Genomic DNA, 23,682 nt, shown 5'->3' with positions numbered 1-23,682 from the left:
ATCGTTAATGAAAAAAGCGATTTTTTTCATAACAACGAGAATAAGAATACAGAATGACGAAACGATGGACAAGTCCACCTCGTTTTCAAAAAGTTATTCCAACATTGGACAATTCCAGGTCGATGCGATTAATAGGCTACAAAAAAGATAAACCATTTTTAGAATCTTTTCGGGTAAACTTGCATTTCATGGCACCCATGCTTACTGCGAGCTATATTTTAAAACAATACAAAGTTTGAACATAAAGTATACGCAATGTCATGAAATAATTTATCGGGTCATATATTTATTTGCATCTTTTGTAGAAAGCCCCCGCCAAACAAAACACCCCTTTCCTCGCTTAAAATATAATATTAATTATTCAGATAGGGTGAGGGCCAGAATGCAGATTGCGCTGGAAATTTAAATTTTCAAACCGTTCCTACCCCGAACCCTAACTGGCTAATTACTGATTTGTTATTTTAAAACGTGACGAGGGCATTGTACCACAGAATCATTTATTTTCAAGAACAAAATAATACAAATAGCCTAAATTAGAATTTCATAACGATTAAAACAGAATTGCATTTACATGGTTTGTTATTTAGAACTCTCGTATAATATTGAATAATTATATTGTATTTTCATTTTTATTCGAAAACATATTTCTTCATTGTACACATTACACTATTACTATTTTATTGTTTGGCAATACTCTGGTGGCCCCATTCACAAAATACGTATATGGTGCGCTACTATCTATCTCATTTAAATAACGGTGGCAAAGTTGAACGACCTCGCCAATTGCGAATCATAAGGTACATATTATGCCAACCAATATTATAAGAATCATAGAACTGCTTCAGCGATCGCTTTTGCCTTATCTATGTCGTCTTTGTATACATTACTCAGTTACAGTTTACTCATTGTAAATATGTTACTAGCCTCTCGGATGAAAACGTATACATGATATATGACCTGATTATCATAGCCTAATAGGTCATAATTTGGAATAACTTTACTGCAAACATTCACGGCCCGTTTGGAAAGTAAGTTACTATATGTAAGAACCATTTCTGTTCGAGTCAAAATGAAATATGTAGTAGCAATGTCATCTGTTTGTCAAAAATTCTGCAATACGGAAATGTATGTCGCAATCTACGTCATAACTTGTTTTACCACATGTGCACCGCATCACAAGAATTCTTCCGTAGATCAACTTTTCTTTGATTTTTAAAATCTTAAAAGCCGATAGGATTTAATTTTAGACACATATCATGTTTCGATACTATAATTAAATTTATCCGAGAAAACATGGAGTTGTATGATGCCGTTATGACGCATACAGAATTTTACATAATTTTATTCAGAAAATCAGTGTACTGGACCCATTGAAGCTAAAATCGATATCATGTATGGTACAATAGCGTTACAAGATTTTGAAACTTTGTTTTTGTCTTCTAAATATAAATAATAGCTTCAGAAATGTGAGACTTTTGGTATTGCGCATTTTCTTATACGTGACAAAGGGTTGACTTTGTCAAAATTTATGCATCGGAGTGTATATTATGTATTCTCAATTTCATTGTCTAAAGCTATACGATGAAAGTATAAATTATGAACTTAGGTAACTACTATTTTTTATGTTCAAAAAATATTCGAAACTTATAGCAACGCACGACATGTCATCGTATTTCAAGTAGTTCACTAGTTAGTTAATCCTTACTTTTCTTGGTCGAAGGTACGATGACCCAGCACCAAGGACAGGGAGGAGTGTGTGTGTAGACTGAACAAACATACATTATGCGAACGGAAACATTTATAAACCGATGCGAGAGATGGGGTGAGATTCACAACTCATACAGTGAGTTAGAAGGAAAGTATTACCTCAGCAGCACTTGGGATAGATTGAGAGATTATTCTCATATGGTCGTTTTAGCGTTTATTTTTTAAATGGCATTTTTATTTTTTAGGAATTTTCTTTGAGATTTTGATTATTGCTATCAGTATCAAAAATATCGATCAATAAGAAATCATCGAGTTACAAACGCTGACAATACAGCGGCTTCTGTATGAACTAGTTTAGTTTCGTATTTAGTGTAATCTGTTTCTAAAACTGCGAGAGAAGATAGCAAAACTTATTTTAAAAAAAATATAAAAATCTATTTTTTTCTATATATATATATATATATTCAATATGTGTCCATCAAAATCTATTTTCATTATTCATCGTTATCGTTTTAACTTTGCTGATCTTCCACATCTAGACGGCGACCTCCTGTAAAGCTATCATGCACGACCGACATTCACCATGTTTTTAAATACACTTTTTGCAATATGACGTCAACGCCATTGATACGAATTTGATAGTCAGATGCGGTGACCTGGTGGACACATATCTTAGTGAGCAAAAATGCCAAAAACCTGTTATACTTTAGCATAAATATATTTAACCCACCGACGCATCCCAAGTGCCCTTCCGCTGTATGATATTTCTATAGAAAACGGTCGACTACGTCATTTATGCTCATGCTTTAGGTAGGATAGACATTACCTTTCATATCACTTGCACATTAGTCAGTTTCGGCTGCGGTACGTCATTTGTTGACGGGTTGTAAATTTATATGGAAACGATTATTCGTTGGACACAGTGTATTAGTTAAGCGTGCTTACTGTTTCGGCTGATGTAATCCGTCGACATTTAAAATTTACGATGAAATTAATAGAATTAGACTATTAGGTAATATCTCGTAATATATGAAATATTATTTTAAGACATGACTAGGAGAAAAGCTGGAAAATTGCAGAAGAGATAATAAGCAATGTCACCAGTAGGATTCAGTCGTCAATCCTCATTTGAGACTACAGTCTTAATTATTCGATGTGAAACAGTTACTAAATGCAATGCGTTTCGATACAAATATAATTGCTATAGAGTATAGACAATGGCCACGACAAAAAAAATTATATGCATACAATGTTATCTCGGCTTCAGAAGGCGAACTTGAATACCAATCTTTTTGTTCTACAGCATGGTTTGCTACAATAACCCGTAGAAATTCCTTTTAAATATTACTTGGTAATTTATACACAAAAACAACCAAACCAAACGAAGTGTTATGGGGACCAAGGAAAGCAATGGTGGTCCTGCCAAAGGTCACGGAGGAAAAAATGACAAAAGAAAAATAACAATGAAAGAGTATGCAGGCGATGCTAAACATGGAAAGTACTGGAGGAGCATGCAATCAGCCAAACCCATTCGAATCACAAAGTAATGTGTTTTTATTGTTGAAAATTATATCGATGGAATTTGTATGCGAATAGCAAAATATAGTATACAATAGTAACACATTTAAATTTCTCTAGGCGACTATACTCAATACAGTATTATGATCAGTGCTTAATTATTATTTGTGTATGCTTATTCAAATCATTCTAAAACGCATCAGTAGCGGTGGTTTCTCGATTCTGATGATTTCAGAGGGTTATGCCTAGTCTAAATTTGTGAGTTCAAGCCATAGTACTTGAACAATTGATGCACATCCGGTCAAGCAAAACGTAAAATAATTGTTTGTAGCGTAATGCCAGAGTTTGAACTTTTTGTTAAATTTTACTGCAATAAAAATTGCCATAAAATACGAACAAATTGGATGCATTTTGAACAGTTCTAGCCAAACATCATTTAAGGGCATCACAAAATTGCAATTGGTTAACGATTCAAAGGCAAATATAATAAAATTTAATTCTTGTTTACTATACGTCCAGTAGCAATTTACATATTTTTATTATTTAATTCTATAAAAACAGTGCAAATAATAAAATTCAGTTTCCACAGTGAAAAAAATAAATAAGTAGGTATTTTATTCCAATTCGCCACATTTTAAGTTTTGCCAAAACATACCTAAAATATGTGGTGAGCTTTCACAGCAAACCACATTGTTGCATGCAATATCATTTTCGAACCGTGGTTTTATATTGTCATATGTATTCGCCTCTATGGCGTCTGCTAAAATCGTTTAAAAATACGAGATATTCGCTTTAAATTTTATAAACGAAATTGCGTTGGATACACTGTATAAATTTTACAGTGCGACTGGATATATTAGACTTTTTAACCTAAAAACCAACTCAGCCAATAAGTTTCTGGGGAAATTATTTAATTTAAGAGAGATTGAGGTTTACTAATACTGAAATGCAACTATGAAGAATGATTAAGCAGATTATGCTTATATACGGTAATACCGATGTTCTGTTTTTTTACGTCGTAATCTATTTGTGATTGTCAAAGACAATATTTGTGAAAGAAGCGTAATGATATGAATTGTTGAACTTGCTAAGTCATGCCAACCACAGAGAAAGTGATGAAAAGAAAACAATCTCTTTGTGGGTAACTCGTGTTTAATTAGGTATATATACGTGTATTTTGAACAAAATATTCAAGCCCTGACGCACCCCAACTCATATCACACCAACACATCTCATATATTAACACAAATAAATATACTTATAGTTATTCCAGGTACGGATCGGGGTGCAGAACAAATATTTTCAAACAGCTTCATTTAAATACCCACCAAAGGGTAATTTTGATTGATATATCATCCGCCATCAATTTCGATATCACACATCGCACGGTAATATACCGGTTACATGTATTGATATGAATATTACAAAATTTCTCCTCTTTCAATTACAGGAGAAAAGTACCATCTCCGATCGACAATTCCAACTTTTTCGCCTTTATGACATTCCACTGGTTGACTGACACTGTCTATAAAGCAAGGAAATCTATTTCTCTGTCCGATTTACCACCGCTGTCTATGTACGACACTGCCGAACATTCGTCGAGGAGGTAACTTATAAACTATTTGGATTTTCCAGGAATTACAAAACAAGATGAAAACCCTGGCAGTTGATGTTCCTGACGTTTCTACTGTCAATGAACCCTCTATGTCAATGTAATTTAATGCCAAGAAGTTTGTCTGAATATTGTAGTCATGCTATATTCTTACATGGTCGCACTCTGAAATTCTCTAAGTATTAGGGAGAGACTTCTTTTCAAGAGAAAAGGAATATCATGCAGCTGACGAAAAAATATACTTTGTAAATATACATTGTTTGTCGAATTTCGCAACCTATTAAATATTATGATTCTATTGGTGTATAGATTAAATAGACTTTACGATGAAGAATATGACGAAAGAGGTGGGAAGCAAGCAATGAGACGGGCTTTTCTGCGGTATATCCGAACAAGAATGCTCATGTCCACTTTCATCATTTCTCTCACTGTATTATCCGCATTTATTGGACCGGTGAGTTTGTTATTCGCGTTATAGAAGTTTTTGTAAACACAATTGCTTTGTGTCTAATATAGTTGATTATTTCTAATATTAGATAAACACATTTGAAATATTTCCGGGATCAATAGGACAAACAATGAAAAAAACAGTGAAAGTCGTATTGGTAGATACGCGCTGTCGCTCATTCGATAACCAGTTTTGCTTATCATATCGAAAAAGCGACCTTTTCCATCTTACTATTATTTAATTCATTCATCAAAAAATGATTAAACCTCAGGTTACACTATTTTCAAATATATGCTTTCATCTCAGGCTATACTTGTCAACAAACTTGTTCAGTTTGCGGATCTTGATGATCCAAGTATTGGATATGGACTTGGTCTTAGTTTTGGAATATTATGCACAGAGTTTGGAAGATCTTTACTCTTTTCTTTGTTCTGGGCTGTCAATTACAGGTAATTTTCACATATTTTTGTTTGAAAATTCCTAAGAGCGTGCGTCATCTATATATCGCATGCGAATTGTTAAATCTCATATATCACGCAGTAACCGAGGAATATTTCCATAACTAACAAACAGTGATATATGGATGACCTACTTTTGTTACACAAAATCCAGTGGAATGAATGTATTCGTCGTTTATAATTTATTATCTATATATACGATCTTTACAGAACTGCAGCCCGTGCCAGAGGAGCAGTACTTTCGATTGTATTTAGAAAGATTGCACGATTGAGAAGTCTCAAAGATAAATCTGTCGGAGAGGTTTGAGCATATCTTAATTCAATAGAAGTCATACAGCAAAACTCAACGGTTAAAAAGTTTTAATTTATTGTTCCGGTGATTAATATGAAATTGCAGTACATAACTTTACACATTTAATCCAAAATTTCATTGTTTTCCATTTGGAAAATTTTGTGAATATGTTTCAAAACAACCGCACACATGTAAAATCGTGTGCGTTATACAGTATTTTTACGTTCCCATATGGGACGTTATAAAAATTTAATAACACTGTCGTTGATGGAGTAATGTATTATAATACTGTCATATATATCTCAAATATAAACTTTATCTCAACAGCTTGTAAATCTCATTGCAAACGATGGTCAACGTTTAGCGGAAATGATCATGTATGGTGGAATTCTTGTCGGTGCACCTGTTATGCTTTTATTTGCTACCATTTATTGTTACTATCTGATCGGTTGGACATCCCTTGTGGGAATCGGTTCATTTTTGTTATTCATTCCTTATCAGGTGAGTGTTATTTGTCAAATTCTGTCATTGATGTTTTGCACTCATTTTTCTTTCTTTAAATTCGGCAAAAACTTGTCTATTTACAGTTTGTGCTCTCCCGATTAATGACTGGATATCGAAAGAAGGCGATTGGAATAACAGATACTAGAGTCAGGATGATGAACGAAGTTTTAACTTGTGTAAAACTGATCAAGATGTATGCATGGGAGGACAGTTTCGCTGATTCGATCAGTAAGTTCAACATTATATATGTATTCAAATTAACATGCTTTTATTGCAACAGCTAGAGACGGACCATGTGATACAATGGTGTGGGGCAATATACGCGTATACACATGTTGCAAGTTCATTTTTATCCTATTCAAAATTTACCTACGAGGCCTATTTTTTAAAGATTATTATAAGAAGAGGCCATCCAGCATTCCTTCAAACAATGCTATATGGATCCCTTTTAATCTGCGACGCTAACGATCAAACGCGTTAATTACTGGTCTTTCGCGCTCAAGGTTTGTGCTTAAAAGTATCAATAAACTTTTATAATCAGCCCACAGTTACTATATTACACAAAAAGAATAACACTGATCTGAATCAATCACCTTTAAAACAACACACATTGTTATACAACAATGGCGATCAAAGCTCACGGTAAATATTGTTACATATTATTGCAGCAAAATTTGCGAAATTCAAAAACAAAGCATTTTTACAAAAGCTATGAGCTATAATAGGGAAGTAAATTTATTATATTGCTTTGTGTGATTATCTAAAGATTTCGATGCAACACCTTGTCTTGGAAGTAATTTAAATTATATTTTTCTTGACTTTCATAAATTCCGACTATGATTTCACAAGTTTTCTACTTGAACACTTCAAGTATCCCTCTACTTCTGTCTCCAGAGATTGTGTTTATATTCTTTCAGAGACAATCCGATCAGACGAGAGGAAGGTGCTCACGAAACAAGCTATGATTCAGAGTTTACAAATCTCTGTTGTTCCTATAGTACCAGTACTCTCTACAGTATTGACTTTCCTGGTTCACACGCTCATGGGTTATCCATTATATCCAGATCAGGTGGGTTTTAAATATATATAACATACTTCATGCTATGAATATTGCGGACAAGCAGTGGTGGGATTCAGCAGGTTCGCACCGGTTCTATAGAACCGTCTCACGGAATTTTACAAGATCAGCGAACCGGTTAGCATTACTGGTTACTGTCAATGTTCTGTTTGTAACAGAACCGGCTGAAATATATAACTTTTGTGAAGGAACCGGTCGACAAAAAATTTGAATCCCACCACTGCGGACAAGGTATATAAACCTGATCGGGCCAGGTCTCTAACCAGTATTGTTCACCTGTCTATACCAAAATAATTTACTACTTTTTAATATTTTTATCATGACGATGACTGATATTTTATTTTGGTTGACGAAAAAATAAACCTCTCTCATCCAGGCCATTATTTCTGTTCTATCAGAACGTTTCCCAACCTTGGAAGAATTCTTCTGTAGACAAAAATGTGCGTGTTTCTGGAAAGTAAAATACAACAATATTACTTTGTATTTCGTTTCACTAAAATTGTTTGGTTATTCAGTATTAATGTATCACATATATATGAGCACAATCATTGAAAAATTCCAATATATATGAACAGAATATGAAGTGCAAGGTGCGCGTGTAGTTTGCTAATGATTCATTAAATATTAAATAACGAATGAAAACAAGGAAAGCAAAATAAGCAAAGGATGGTATGGCTAGAAAAAGATTGGCAACCACTGTTCTAAAATATTGATTATACTAATTTAGGCGTTTACCGTGATTGCCATATTCAATGCCATGAGATTCATCCTCGCAATTCTGCCGATGTCAGTCAAGGCCGTAGCTGAGGTATGTATTGCATTGAATTAATGGAATATTGTTTTCGCAAACATATCAATATCTATGTCAAATATGTGAAAATCCACATCAACTGCGCCGGCTTTTGTGGGACTCTAGCGTGCCCATTTTCATTCGAGAAAAATTTCGAACGATCCTACCTACCTCTCTATTCTATCTTCAATAATGGAATTGCCGGATACGATTGGAGTTTAGCGAGATTTTACAGTTTTATTTACTTTTTTTCAAATAAAATATTATTGATTTGCGATAACATGATTCCAAAACAAAGAAATTGCAACAGATCTTGCTGTGAATGACAATTCATTAATTCAGGTTTTTGTTTCGTTCGATCGTATGGACGATCTACTACTTATGGAAGAAATGAAAGAATACTCAGTTTCGCCAAAGTCAAGAAATAACGCTGTTGAGCTGCGAAATATGACTGTCGCGTGGGATGTTATCGAAGTAAGTATGTGAATACGTAAAATGGTGAATTAAAATATTCGTTATTAGGTCTATCAAAACATGTTTTTTACATTTCTATGTTGTTTTTTTCGTTTTCATATTGTATGCCCTTCGGGTAGCTAGTGGTTTTGCGACGTGTGAGACTATTTTATATTGATCAAAGATATCAAAAATTATTTGGTGTTTCCAACATTTAGATTTGAGCCACTTTATTATATGTGCTCTTAAAAAATTGCTGCTCAAATTGACATCCTGTTTACCTACAGCAACGGACATATGTCAACTTTATGTTCTTGGTCACGAGCGAACGTCTTTTAAGACTACTACAGCAAATAATAAAGTTAAATAGAACAAGACCATGTATTTTTGTGTTGGCATATGTAATCTTCTTGTATTCAATTTGTTTCACAACACTGGTCGGAAGTTTGTAGAATTACAAATATTTTGTGGTATGCCGAGTTCTATAGTTTTCAATTTTTCTCGAGCAAGATGATCATACACGAAATCTATATTCTCTTATTCTTATTTACTATAATTTTTTTTTTCCCGTATAATATTAGAGCTGCAATATACTTTTCGATTTTTCACATTTTAAATTACCAGTTACTATTTTTTGTTTAATTTTCGTGCAGAAAACCCAAAGCGGAGAAGACAAGAAAAAAGATTTCAAGAAGCAAGAAGTTGGCCTAGAAGAAACTGTCGATGTCATGTTTGATATTGACTTAACAGTACCCAAAGGCAGGTTAGTTGGCGTTATGTTAAAGCACATGTTGTACTTCTCTAACTAGCCTGTAGACATCGTGGATAAATGCGAACTTTAATGCGAGAGACAGGCTTTACCGATAGTACATTTTGTTTCCTATTGACTGAGTCTATGCGAGGGCAAACACAACAACTCAACATAAAAGCCGCAATTGTAACACCAAGAAGAATCAACTTTTGCTATAGCACGTGGCAAAAATTGTCCGAACAGTGACTAAATGTAGAATGCTTCCTATATTTTTAAAATACTCTGATTAAGAAACATTTCACATCATAACCTGTTCAGAATGACCCAGAAAAACGATTACACATTTTCTAAATTTTGGTATATGCACGTTTCGAAAAGTTCGCGCAAATGATTCAATTATTGGACACGAAATATACATATAAAGATCGTTTTGTTACTATGGTATTGTAGTTGGTATTGATCAACTTGTTAGTATTTCTCTTTTTCTACTTCGTGTGAAAAATCGCTTTTTTAATTAACTGGTCAATTTGCTTTAAACTTTCCAGTGGTTGAAGATTGTTGTTTTCGCTATAAGGCTATTACTTTTATTTATTTCACAAATTTCCATGGCCTCTGATATTTTTGTATAAGATGACTCCATCAAAATTAAGAATAGGGTACCTTGTGGCGGTTCCGCTTTTTCTTCTATCAGGTGGACAGGCGAAGTCGTGAATACTGCGGTACCAGAAGTCCACTGTACATATTTGTACTATTCGTTTTGGTCTTCGCGACCATATATTTGAGAATCGCTCTTTTGTTTTACTCATCACGGTACATCTGTCAAATTACGTTGATTCCTCACAAAAAGATTCAGAGCCACTCATGTGTACATTTTGCTGTTCAGTTTACTTGGAATTTGCGGATCTGTCGGTGCTGGCAAGTCATCTCTTGTGTGCTCAATGATGGGTCAAACCAGAATCAAAAAGGGAATCGTTGGCATTGATGGATCCATGGCATACGTTCCTCAGCAAGCTTGGATATTTCATGCGACCGTCCGCGACAACATCACATTCGGAAAACCATTTATTCAAGAAAAGTATGACAAAGGTATGACATTACTATACATCTCGATACACATTGTCTGAAAATAAATTGTATAAATTGTGGGACGGAGTCATTAGGAGTTTGCAAGAAGTTAGGTACATATTTTGTCAACCCAGTAGAATCTAGTGACAAGGTCAATGAAGCTAGAATTTCTTGTGTATATAGGACTTTGTTTTCGTCGCTGCCTCCGTGGATAAGTTTTGATTTTGCTTTACCTCATTTACTGTGTATTATTTACAGAGAGTCCTTGATGGTTACACAAGTCGTATGTGAAGTATATAATTGCTTATATGCGCCTGTGCAATATTATACTATTTTATCTAAAAATTTATATAAAAATATTTGCTTTCTTATGATTTCAGTTGTTGAAGCCTGTTGTTTAAGACCCGATTTTGATATATTGACTGACGGCGACATGACTGAAGTTGGGGAAAGAGGAATCAATTTATCCGGAGGTCAGAGACAGAGAATCAGTCTTGCAAGGTTTGTCTATTGTCAGAGATACATATCCAAAAATCTTTAAGTTTTCTTACTAAATGTATCCAGCAAAAAATCACGCATTCTAAGTTATACTATATTACTTGTCAATACTGCATTAATTTTGCAATTCTAATGTTTCATTTTTTCTATTTAGAGCTGTATACAGTGAGAATGACATTGTGATTTTGGATGATCCTTTATCGGCCGTGGATGCACACGTGGGAAAGACAATATTTTTCGATTGCATCAAAAAATTAATGCTGGGGAAAACAGTCATATTTGTTACGCATCAGTTACAGTACTTGAAGGATTGCGATCAAGTTCTTCTCCTTAAAAGGGGACGAGTCGCTGAGATCGGATTGCACGATGATTTAATGGAAGCCGGCAAGGATTACGCAGAACTGATAAAGTGAGTGCCATCTCCATTATATAGAAATTACCTATGTATATATGTAGAATATGTCAGTAATAACAATATAGGACTAATATTTCCAAATCTAGATACTTTTGCAACCCCTTTGCAGGGATCCCCAAACCGGGGCGCTTATACCCCCGGAAGGACATTTCGACTTTTCAAAGGGTGCATTAGATTAAGTGAAAGGAAAATATTTTCTATCAACTGGTGTTAATAACGTGGAGACCTGGGTTTGGGAACTTATTAGGAAGTCACATTTTCACTTGAACTACTTTAGCTACCAAATCTACTTTTACAATTCACAAAACCAACCCATGCGACCAAGTCAATAAAAGTTCAAATTCAGCAATATTTTTCAAATTTCAATCAAAAACTTGCCATTCTTTCCTGTAATGTGAAGTAAAGTTAACATAAAATCTTATTTTCTAGTAACTTTTATTTGGAACAAGATGATGATAAAGATAACACGGAAGCCCTGGATAAAGATCTGGTTGAAAAAATCTTGAAGGAGAGGAAAGCCAGTACAGCATCTGCTAAGGGTGAGGATCACTTATAGATTTCGCTGTTGACAATTGTATCCGCTACGCGCGAAGTGGTTTTGTGTGTAGTTTGTGCATTTGGTTGGAGAATCTGATTCTATGGTAGTATTGAGAAATATCCGTTTACGAAATTTATTGAATCAAGGGTAGAATGTGTATACTTAGATTTATATACAGCGATTAGGAAGGCAATATTTATCAAAATAGTTGCCAAATACCCATGTTCAAATAGTCTATGTATTGTATCTATTCTAGAATTTTCGTGATATCCACAATCTTATTTCATTTGTAGCGCTTTCTGTTTCCCCCTGGTTCAGAATATGAGAGCATAAATACAAAAAGAAACGGCTAAAACGCGCCATCCATCATCTAAGACTCAGAGTTACAAAGATCAATTTTCTTAAACTTTCATCTTATTTGTTATACCTGGTTAAACACATTTATGACGTTTCGTTCCTAAATGAATAACAGACTTGCAACTCGATCGCCTGAGTATTGGATCATCAAATCACGATGAGTTCTCTTCTTCTCCGATGTTAAAACGAATGGGAAGTGTTCGCGAGAAGGTTGACAGTTTGCAAGCAGAAGGTGGGGCTTATGTGGATGACGCCGTGGTTGCCGAGTTTGACGAAGGTAGGTAAAACGCGCATCTCCAAATCATTTTTTGAATGTTTAATGTTAAAACTTTACTTTTTGTATGACAAGGTAAAGAGAAAACCAGGACAACTCTTGTCCAGGCGGAAACCCAGAGCTCCGGATCGGTATCTAGCAAAACTTACTACGCCTATGTACATGCTGCAGGAGGGTAAGTCTTTGACATTTTGCCTATTTCCATATTTACCTAATAAACCTTTAATGTTTTGTATTAATTTGAATTAGAAAATTCATCTTGTTATGCTATTATATATAGTATTCCATATTCCAAACAGTATCCTGTCGTATTTTGATGAATGTAATCATTTAGAAATGAGTTTCATTCAATCACAAACCCCATACTGCAATAGATCGGCCTATTATACACTAAAATTTAGAAATACAATTTTTAGTCACAAATATATTAAAATGAAACCTATACATACTTTCACATTTTCTTTTTAGATGGTGTGCTGCTATAACGTGTCTAACGTTGTTTGCGCTTCTGATTTTTGGAGCTACGTTGGACAACTGGTGGTTGACTATTTGGGTCAACGCTGGAGCTGTAAATATCATTTTATTTATATATTTTAACACATATATTTAAGTGTAAGTATATTGAAAAGAATGGTCTGTTGTAGGCACGAAGTCAGTTATAGTCAATTTTAAATTAGTTCTTGTTTTTGAAAGATATAGAAGTGGATACTTTTAGTTTATTTCAGTTTGTTACTTATTCCTCGATAGCCCAATTACCACGTCAAAGCTCGTTGTGTCAGTTTTCCAAGGATTCAGTCTAAAAATCGAGTACTTCAAATAACGTTAAAAAACTATACATATACTCAGCAAAAATTCTTTTTGATAAAATAACAATTTTTAGTTACTAAGAGTTACAACTTAGCATCCAATATAGCCATTATGATAGATTTACATTTGTTGTTAAAAAAGAAATCTTTTATATTAAGGTAACGAATATCTTGATTTTGTAGTACGTTACCAATTGTACCTCCCCGACATCAGATCAGATTTTGGAAAATTCCACAACCTATGCGACAACAACCATATCAGATGCATGGAACACCACTGTGTATTGTGGAGACTATGAATTTACCGCAAATATATCTGAAGGTGACAGATTGGGTTTTTACCAGGTACAACTTGATCATTATTTTTGTCTCGTCTGAGATACTTTATAATTATATCATCAATTCAAAATCACTTTATGAGAGCAATTTTTCAGTCAAGATTTTCAATATCTAACATGATATGACAAGATGGTTTCCATTCCGAAGTAAGCCACAAAATGTAGTCATCATAATAAACAACCCGATCTAGCCGGGAGAGCACTTAGGTGCTTATAAAAATATGGCCCCAATATGATTGGTGAGTAAGAGTTAATATTCTTTACGTATACGTCTTATCGTGAACTAAGTCAAAACAAAAGCAATAAGAAACTTTTGCGTCGTTTCCAAGCATGATATATGCTTGTCCGATTGTTTGTGCGTCATTTTTCCTTCCTCATATTTTCAATTCTCCGAGTTTTATGTCTGTAAATATTTGAAAGCTGAGAAATAAGAATACGAAGAATCTGTCCTTACTTGAAAGCAAATAATTTGAGCGAGCTAGCAAGAGTTTTCCACGCGTAAACAAGCTACCAGTTATTACCCGCACAATAATAAACAAACGATGATTGCGCTCGCTCTAAAATTTTCGCGAAAACATGCGCTCTTTGTATCTTGAATATCTCTAGAGTTTCACTGCGCTTCAGAAGGAAAGTCTGGGCACGTTGAGGAGGTGACGTAATTATATTTTTCGAGAGACTTTGTTGTCGAGTCGATTTTGCTTGTGTTTATCACAGCGATTTCAAATACAAATGTTTTTCAATTTTTTTTTCAAATTTCTCCGTTACAACGCGACAGGGCAAAGAGGAACGCGTACGTGTCTCGGCAGTTATAAAGCCGCGTAAATACGCTTTCCATTAAGATCTGAGTGAAGTTTCTCGCACGTTTGGAATAAAAATTATGACATTTTTTAGGAGGATTATACAAAATGCCTCAGGCGGATGTCGGCTACATAGGGTTTTAAACTCACCAAAATCTTAGCAAAAGCCTAACCGATTATGGCCAGGCGACTGTATTAATTCTTCCTTGTTTTCCAGGCTGTTTATTTCATTATTCTCATCATCACTCTCATCATTGTCGTATTGAAGGCACTCATGTATACACACATAGTAATCGGTGCATCTTCACGATTGCATGACAAAATTTTCCGTGTTGTATTTGGCAGTCCTATGAGTTTTTTCGATGTAACTCCAACCGGTAGAATTCTAAACAGGTATATACAATATCAATTCAATTCATTTTTGCGTATGCAAGTAAATTAACTAATGTTTCAGTCAAAGAAGAATAAGAAAACGGGACTGAAAACTTCAGTTTTAACCTCATTAAAACTAGGAATGCGATTGGAAATTTTAAGAACGGGTTCCCTTTCGTATCGAACTCACTAAAATCAGGTTCCCTTATTTCAGAAAGCCGTGCCGAGCTTATCGCCCTATAACAATAGGAGAATGTAACATTATACTAACAGCTTAAACGTCATTTTTACTAATGTATTACTAGAGACATTAGGTTACTTTATTTTTTACCGTTTGATCGTTTTTTCCAGATTCTCCAGAGACATGGACGATATGGATGTCCGTCTACCACAAACAATGGAAACCTTCCTCATTCAAGTGAGTTATATTTTTGTTAATGCAGTATATATATTCCCGTCCGATGTAAAAACAGAAGCCTCAACAACAGCTTTGAATAAATGTGGGATATTGCACAAAAACACTTACATGAAAACATCACTATCTTTACAAAACGAAACTAAGTACAAACACTAGAAAATATCTTTGTAGTGAATTGTAAGCGTGTAATGTAGCAGGTGGTCACTTACTTGTTGATAAAGACTTTGTGTATTCTTCAGGCTTGGCTTGTTGTATTCTCTATCATTTCCATCGTTCTTGTATTCCCGGCGTTCATCATTGTCGTGATAATACTGGCGTTGGTTTTTGTTTACTTATACCGGATCTTCAGAATTGCAGTTCGTGAGTTGAAGAGAATTGACAATGTCACAAGGTTTGTTACCACGTTATGTAATTTTTTGTGGAGAAAACCTCGGTAACGTTGCTGAAATATATAGTTCTGTTTTATGAATATGTCATTGAATAAATCATATTTTGTTCAAGAAACATGATAGCTCATCTAAGCGCTAAAATTCCACCAGAAATGTGGTACAGCGTTGATGTTTCCTTCAGACATAAAGAACTTTTAAATTATGCCACCAGAACACGGAAATTGCAGATAACTGTTACAGCGTTAATGTTCATATAGGTTCAAATATCTTCAAAATTACACCACTAGAGCAAAGAAATTGATACAATTTTTAACAGGTCGCCGTTGTTTTCTCATGTCACTTCCACAGTTCAAGGCCTTGGCACAATTCATGCTTATAAAAAGACAGATGCTTTTATTGAAAAGTAAGTAAAGCTCATTTTGTTTCATTCCAGCAGTTGAAGAAATTAAAAATAAAACGATGATTCAGCTGAGAATTGGGTTTTTGGGAAATTCAAGCTTTTGTCATTTTCTGGTAACGATCTGTGAAATCTATCCCGTAAATGTAGATGTTGAAAGTTTTTTTTTGCTACGTTACTTTACTTGTTTGACCGTAATCTAATATGTTTCCATGAAGGTTTGACACGTTGATGGACGCAAGCACATCGCCTTATTTGTGTTATTACTCTTCCATGAGATGGTTGGCTGTTCGACTTGATGCGATGACAATTTCTGTTACGTTTTTGATATCATTGTTGGTGGTATTGACAACAATCTATGACATCGGGGTTGGAGAAACAACAGCAGCATATGCGGGATTAGCTTTGTCATATTCTGTTCAAGTAAATTTAAGCATTGTCATATACGTAGTTGTACTTCACATATGTGTATTTTGATACAGTCACAAATACTTTTGCGTTTGTACAATGTAGTACATGTACTCATATGTCGGTAGTTCGGACAAATGTCAACAATTACATTAATTCGAAAATTTTCAGAAATATTTGTATTAGATACGAGGTGTGTGGCATATAAATATTACCATTTGTAAGGTTTTCCCCTTATTTATTTTGGTGTATTTTAGGGACTTCGTTTAATTTTTTAGCAATGCAAGCAGTTTGCTGTTAATTAAAGAATTCTACCACACTTTTAAGTCTAAAAGCTTTATCTTAATACGCCCTCTTATTTAAACAATATGTACTTCCAAAATCGCGGCTTGCTTCATTGTAAATTCAACCTTCGAAAGTAAAATTTTCTAAATTTTTGCAGATGACAGGATTGTTTCAAGTATGCGTACGTTTTAGTGTTGAAACGGAATCTTACTATACATCAGTGGAGAGGGTTGTTGAATACATCACAGGATGTCCTTCTGAAGCACCGAGAAAGATCAAGAAATCGAGGCCTCCACAGGAATGGCCAAGCAGAGGGGAAATTGTGTATGATAGATAATAAGATTTTTTATAGATCTCATAACGACTAATAGCACATTAGCAAATTATCTAAACACCTAAACTAGGCTACACTTCGATTAAAGCTTCAATAAGCGCTTCGTCGTGAATTGCTTTACAGAAGTTGGATAGCGACCCAAGTATATTCCGCATGATCTTGTTTTGTCAGGTTCGATAATTCTACAATGAGATACAGACCTGAGCTGCCATTAGTGTTGCGTGGATTACGTTTCACTGTCAAACCCAATGAAAAGGTTGGAATAGTTGGAAGAACGGGATCTGGTAAGCGTTCAATTTTTACTCATTCATTGGGTTTCATAGGACTCGCGGGGTATTTGTGAAAAACGTAATGAAAGTTATAGCCTTCTAGCGTCTGCTTCCATTCTCAAGTACTGAAAATTGAAAGTCGATTAGTTTATTAGTTACGACAAGAGCGATTTTTTTTTCTACACCAGATGAGTCGCCCCAACAACAACAACCACTCCGTGTCGAATAATAACACATTTATAAACTTAAGCACTCAAATTTATAGGCACACGAATGCTTTGTTTGAATATCATATTTGTGACAGGGTGATTTAGCGTGCGTGTTACCTACGCATACATCATCAAGAAACTTGATATATTTGAACTTAATAATTAATCTTCCATTGTTCGCTTGCGTCTTTGCGTGCAAAGTACGCCTCCTTCACGTTGGTCTTTGTTGTTTGCTTGGTAAATTATTTACAAAAGCACGAATAGACGTTTAGGTGAAACCACCAGAAATCAAGGTGTTGTGCTCACAAATCATGTATATCTACAATGGTCAAAAGTAATCATTTATGATGCACTGTTGCGTGATCATCCGTAATTTATTTCGTGCCTTGATTACCAAGTAACCGGGTCAAGGTACGCAACGCCGTAGACAGTCAATAAACGACTTTAGCGTGAACATAAATCATTAACTGCGTATGATTTAAGAAAAGTTTACCATGGTTGCCAGAATCAAAAGATAATTACGTCTTGCGTCACTTGTAAACATGCAAAATCTTGCTGTTCCGATTTTGAAACACATTGCTCGCAGTGTTTTAGAGACTCCATTATGTCGTATATACCGCTAAGGACTACAAACGCTATAACGGGGATTCTCATCGTGGACATTATATATGTTATATAATTTAAACTCCTCTCCTATTTTTTGAGGTCATCAAAAGAATGAGTGATGTGAGGCAAACGCCTAGGTAAAATGGACAAACGCGCGAATAAAATATCTATGCAATATACAGAATAAAGTTGTTGCTCATCTTTTATCTAAGCACATTTGGTTTGGCTAGCTTTATACTACTATAACCTTTGTCTTTTCAGGTAAATCATCGCTGGGAATGGTCCTCTTTCGTCTTGTGGAACTGGCACATGGAAGAATTCTTATCGATGGCTTAGAAATTGGGAAGATGGGATTGGAAGATCTTCGAAAGAAACTTTCTATCATCCCACAAGATCCGGTACTTTTTGTGGGAACTGTGCGTTACAATCTTGATCCTTTTGAGCAATATAAAGATTCAGAAATATGGATGGCTTTGGAAAGGACACATATGAAGAGAGCGGTAAATATCCCACAATTAAATTACAATAAATCTTCATTATCTGGTCATCTCTCTATACCAGGTGAAATAGATGAAGCTTTATTTAACTTTTATCATGAGTTCATTCCGTGTATTTACAGGGAACTACGTTAGGGAGGCATTGGGTGGAACTTGAGTTGTCCCGTAATATTTAACACACTCGAATACGAGTAGTACTTTTGCTGTCGATGCCTGATGGATAAGCCAAGGCTAAGTTAATAATATCATAAAATTGATAATGCCTAGAAACCACAGTTCAGACAATTTCTTTTCTCGTGCGGCAGATTACGGAACTTCCGATGAAACTGGAAACAGAAGTTGTAGAAAACGGTGAAAACTTCAGTGTCGGTGAACGTCAACTGATGTGTATGGCTCGTGCTTTGCTCAGGCACTCTCGCATTATCATGTTAGATGAAGCAACTGCTGCTATTGACAGTCAAACTGATGCTCTTGTTCAAGAAACAATTCGCGATGCATTCTCTGATTGTACCATGCTTACGATCGCCCACAGACTCAACACTGTTCTGACATGTGATCGAATCTTGGTTATGGATAACGGCTATGTAAGTTAGATGTGTTTTTATGCTATATATAGTATAAAATTAATTGATTTCACGGAGTCGTTATTTTACGAGGCATTGATAAAGTTCAGTGCATTCGGATTTGTTTTCCTATAGTCTGCGGTTCAACAATTTCGAGAGTGTGTGACAAAATATACGAAGGGTATTTGAATTATGTTAGCATTCTTTTCTCACTGAAACGACTTCATTCATATTGAATACAGTACCGTGTCTAGAGTATGGCAGTCATAGCTTGTGTCATAGGCGCTCCCTGGGGAAGTGAGCAAAAAGATTTGATTTTAACATGTTTCAATAAAATAATTTCAAATCGTAAATAAATAAAACTCAAATAATAATGTACATCAGTCGTTAAAAATTGCCAGTCGATAATCAAGAGAGTGCGTTTTTGAACTTCGCAATGGGCGACATTTTTACGTAGTTTAGCCACCGATTGAATGTGATCAGAATTGTAAGATTGTGTATTTATACCAAATATACCTGCCAATGTTCCATCATAAACTTTCAATACTTGCTTTTGAGCGGATAGAAAATCAGTAGCCCAAATTTTCTTATAAGAGTCTAAACCGAAAAAGTTGCAAATACAATATTGAAATAAAAACATTAATCGTAAAATACGTTAATACTGGACATATATGAAATAATATTAAATTTTAATATTAAATGTGCACAATATTTCACCAAATTTTAAAAAATCTACTCTTAACCTGAACATGTTTTCCTTTCACAGGTTGTGTGAAAATAGCCAGATATTACCTTGTTAACGAATAACGTAATAAATGTACTTGTTTAGGTGGCCGAATTCGATGAACCGGCAAGTCTACTATTGAATCCAAACTCCCAATTCTCACAAATGATTGCGGCTGCAGCGAGCATTCAAGATCAAGACAAGTTGGAACCACCCCCAGTACCTCGAGGAACTAGCAAGCCCAAGCCAGCGCCGGAACCTGCGAAACATGTTGTCGAAAAAGTCAAGGAAATTGTCGTCGAATCCCCTTCGTCCAGCACTTCTGCTGAAGATATTAGCATAAGTCAGGTTCTTGATTCAGTCGAAGCTGCCGTAAATGCTCATTCTAACCCAGCCTACCAAAATGATGATGATGAATACGAATACACCATTTTGTAAAAAAATCTGTGAAAAACATCAATTAAATCGACACAGAGTTCATTTTGATAAAAAAAAAATGCTTGTTTCTATACCACTGACTAAACGTACAAGCATTTACCAACTCGATTCGGCACATAAAAGTCTTGATATCCGTTTATCTCTACCTATTTTTACGAGCGCCGGGGCCGCTGCTGCAATGCAGTGCCGCTAGAATGGACGTTTTGGGTAATGTTAATACATATAATATATTTTTGTTTTCGATTAACTTTCCCCTTCATTTCTCTTTATGGAAACCCGAAAGGTCAACTGGTATTGTCTTTCTAGAAATCGATCTCTGACAACGATTACCAAAAACAGATGATACTACTAACGTTATACATAATAGTGTTATGAACATTAAAATAGACTAACGCAGAAAATAAAGTGTTGGTTCGAAATCAAATGTTATTTTACTGCCTGCTATTTATACGGGTGGGACATTTGTTGAATAAAATGTATTTTCTTCGTTCAAACTTTTCACCTTGCCTATACTCTGTAAAATTTTATAATTTAGTTCATTGAATTTATTATATGACATAAAACTCTATATACCTAATTATTGTTCAATACTAATTTCACTGTAACCTTCAATTTTTTATGAAATTAAATCAATTTGTCAATTTTTAATTTTTTCTTTGATATTTATATTTGTTTCAGAATAATTGCTAATATTTTAAATTGTAAGTGGAATTTATATCCGTACAAATTGGCGTAATGTAGTTTTCTCTTTCCGTAACCAGCTCGAAATGATTCGTTTATTTTAAATAGTGAATGCAGCCATAAATAGTTTCCTTCCCCCCTTTTCGAATTTATGTTCTCTTTTGCCAAACAGTAACTTCGTCATGTAATTTTTAGCACGCCAACTCATAGTTGCAAGTGGGCCCACTTCTTAGATCTAGCCATGAAAATACAATCTTAAACGAAATTTGACATACTAAAATCCCCGAAGAAATCGTAAATTTTGTAATCACTATAATCAACTGAATATTGATAATCACACTCAAGTGTAAGTTTTGAAACAATATAGCGTGAGGAAAAAGAGGTTTTCGTTTGAAACCTTATTCCGTACGAGTGTTTGACCCAAAAAGTACGCCCCTGATCGACTTGGCGGCAGAAACATTTTGTTGAATCTTTCCTCGATCTTGCCTCGAGCAAATGTAAATCTTTGAAGAATCATTTATGCTTGAAAAAATAAAAAAGATGTAGTGTTATTACAATTACTTTCAATTCTTCCAATTTATGCTATCGTCGTTTTTTTTTTTATATTTTCGATCATGTAATATTGTTTTATTATAGTCAGCCCCATAGAAATATTTTGCGTGTCCAAGATATTTCTCCTGCCAATTGCCTCTTTAAATAAATTACAAATGCGTTTGTTTATATATAGTAATTTCACACTATTTTTTTGCAAATATTTTACATTATTCATACAGTTAATATTTGGGATATATGAGCTCATGTTTGCTTTTACTCGATTTTTTGATCAAAGTTTGAGAGATTTATGATTTTCCACCATTTTGAATCAATAATAATCAACAAATAGTTGAATAATTTTCAAGTAATTTATCTGCATTTCATGCTTGAAAAGATATAGATTTTAACATTATGAAGCACGTGTGAAATCTGTAATAAAAGACAATTACAGTAAAATGCCTGATAATGTTGTTTTCGGAATGATATGACAGAAGATATAACATAGAATAAAAAACTAGTTTATAATACCTATGATGCGTAATAAGTCATGCAAAATTTAATTTCCAATTCCAGCCTAATCTAATCCCTAAATCTGATCTTAATGTCCGAAATATATTATATACCGTGTGTTAGTGATTTGAGAAACACCCTATTGGTTTAAAGCTACATCCTTCGGCAGGAGTATTGAAAGTTGACATGACGGCTTGATCGTGTCGTGTGATAGTGTGAATACAGTTCCATGAATAAAAATCAGCAAACACTTTTTCATTCAAATTATGGATACATTTTGAGTATACAGACAAGGCCATCACACATTGGCTCTTTACAACATATCATTTTAGCGTCGTGCGGCAATTTTTTTACACATATCATGCTTCGATGTCTCGAGGAACGTTCAAATCAAATTACTGGAACACACAACAGATTTATATCCTCTGAATAATATATTTCTATAGGTATCGCTTGAATAAACTAGAACCAATTACTACACAGTGATTCTTTTTTAAAACACTTTTCACAGCTATATGTAGAAATCAACGCATTGACCAGTTTTGTTTAAAATATGCGACGAGGAAATGCATTGACCTCATTTATAACAACAGTTAGCATAAGTCAGGAGAATGACGCATAGTGAACCACATGCATAATATCTTCATATCTGCGAAATTTAGATGGTAACAGCCATCTGTCACGTAATCCATGCGCCTCTTGATAAATAATCTTATCAATGAGCAATATTTATTGCGACATAATGCATGATCGAGTGTGTCCGGCCATATTTTATGAAATACAGTTCCTGATAAGTACAAGATAGCAATTACTATCATTAGTTAGTAAATGTTGTAATTTGTTTATGCGCATATTAGATATTATTGGTGCTTATTCGCATCACTGTAAAACGATAACATTGTACGCGTCTCGTTCTAGAATCAAGTTCGTTTACGCATTCGTGTTATTTCACGTGATTTCCTGGTATTACGTAGTTACGCTATCGTAACGTGTAAGATAGAAATCCCCTCGGATCACCATTGGTTAAGATTAGGCTGTACGTTAACGGTGTACTACCAGATAATACAAAACTGCTTGAAATGATTAGTTAATGCATTTGATCCATTACGTTGAGGGATATGTGATTCATAGACACAGAGAACAGGTTTCGTTTTCAAGCGTGACGTAGACTACTTCCGTTAGTGCAGTTCTATCGATGGCATGAAGCTATGTCCTATAATATATTTGGAACGTTCAATATGGGAACGATATTGGTTTAGTGTGCAGACCTCAGAGAAGCAATTTATGGGCCAAAAGTCTGATATGATATAATTGAAATAAATTTGACTTGTGGTATAGCTTGCGTTTTA

General features: G+C 34.6%; 1 protein-coding gene across 2 annotated transcripts; it reads left to right on the top strand.

Moving 5' to 3' along the window:
• Positions 1 to 2,986: 2,986 nt before the first annotated feature.
• Positions 2,987 to 22,279, top strand: LOC120333643 (ATP-binding cassette sub-family C member 5-like). Of its 2 annotated transcripts, none has more exons than XM_078111751.1 (29): positions 2,987 to 3,250; positions 4,676 to 4,831; positions 5,147 to 5,291; positions 5,592 to 5,734; positions 5,954 to 6,044; positions 6,363 to 6,536; positions 6,623 to 6,767; positions 7,457 to 7,608; positions 8,345 to 8,425; positions 8,750 to 8,881; positions 9,514 to 9,623; positions 10,495 to 10,697; positions 11,057 to 11,177; positions 11,329 to 11,583; positions 12,019 to 12,128; positions 12,600 to 12,761; positions 12,840 to 12,933; positions 13,227 to 13,326; positions 13,748 to 13,909; positions 14,917 to 15,092; positions 15,423 to 15,489; positions 15,729 to 15,880; positions 16,195 to 16,281; positions 16,494 to 16,698; positions 17,126 to 17,292; positions 17,474 to 17,586; positions 18,648 to 18,886; positions 19,189 to 19,467; positions 20,276 to 22,279. In XM_078111751.1, the coding sequence occupies exons 1-29, from the start codon at positions 3,099 to 3,101 to the stop codon at positions 20,606 to 20,608; spliced, it is 4,506 nt and encodes a 1,501-aa protein (XP_077967877.1). In that variant the 5' UTR covers positions 2,987 to 3,098; the 3' UTR covers positions 20,609 to 22,279. The 2 variants fall into 2 exon arrangements, with proteins under 2 accessions (XP_077967877.1, XP_039256920.1); XM_039400986.2 differs by having other exon boundaries at positions 12,834 to 12,933.
• The last annotated feature ends 1,403 nt before the right edge of the window (positions 22,280 to 23,682 follow it).

Source organism: Styela clava, chromosome 4 (assembly GCF_964204865.1).
Source record: "Styela clava chromosome 4, kaStyClav1.hap1.2, whole genome shotgun sequence".
Classification (NCBI taxonomy): Eukaryota; Metazoa; Chordata; class Ascidiacea; order Stolidobranchia; family Styelidae; genus Styela; species Styela clava.
Note: the sequence above shows the minus strand (reverse complement) of the source record. Positions and strands in the feature narration are given on the sequence as shown.

What these genes read in the sequence shown, in the direction of transcription:
- LOC120333643 (XM_039400986.2), top strand. Translation starts at nt 3,099, where the DNA reads ATGGGGACCAAGGAAAGCAATGGTGGTCCTGCCAAAGGTCACGGAGGA. An exon ending in AAACCCATTCGAATCACAAA is followed by an intron (nt 3,251 to 4,675) that starts GTAATGTGTTTT and finishes TTTCAATTACAG; the next exon opens with GAGAAAAGTACCATCTCCGA. An exon ending in TATCCGCATTTATTGGACCG is followed by an intron (nt 5,292 to 5,591) that starts GTGAGTTTGTTA and finishes CTTTCATCTCAG; the next exon opens with GCTATACTTGTCAACAAACT.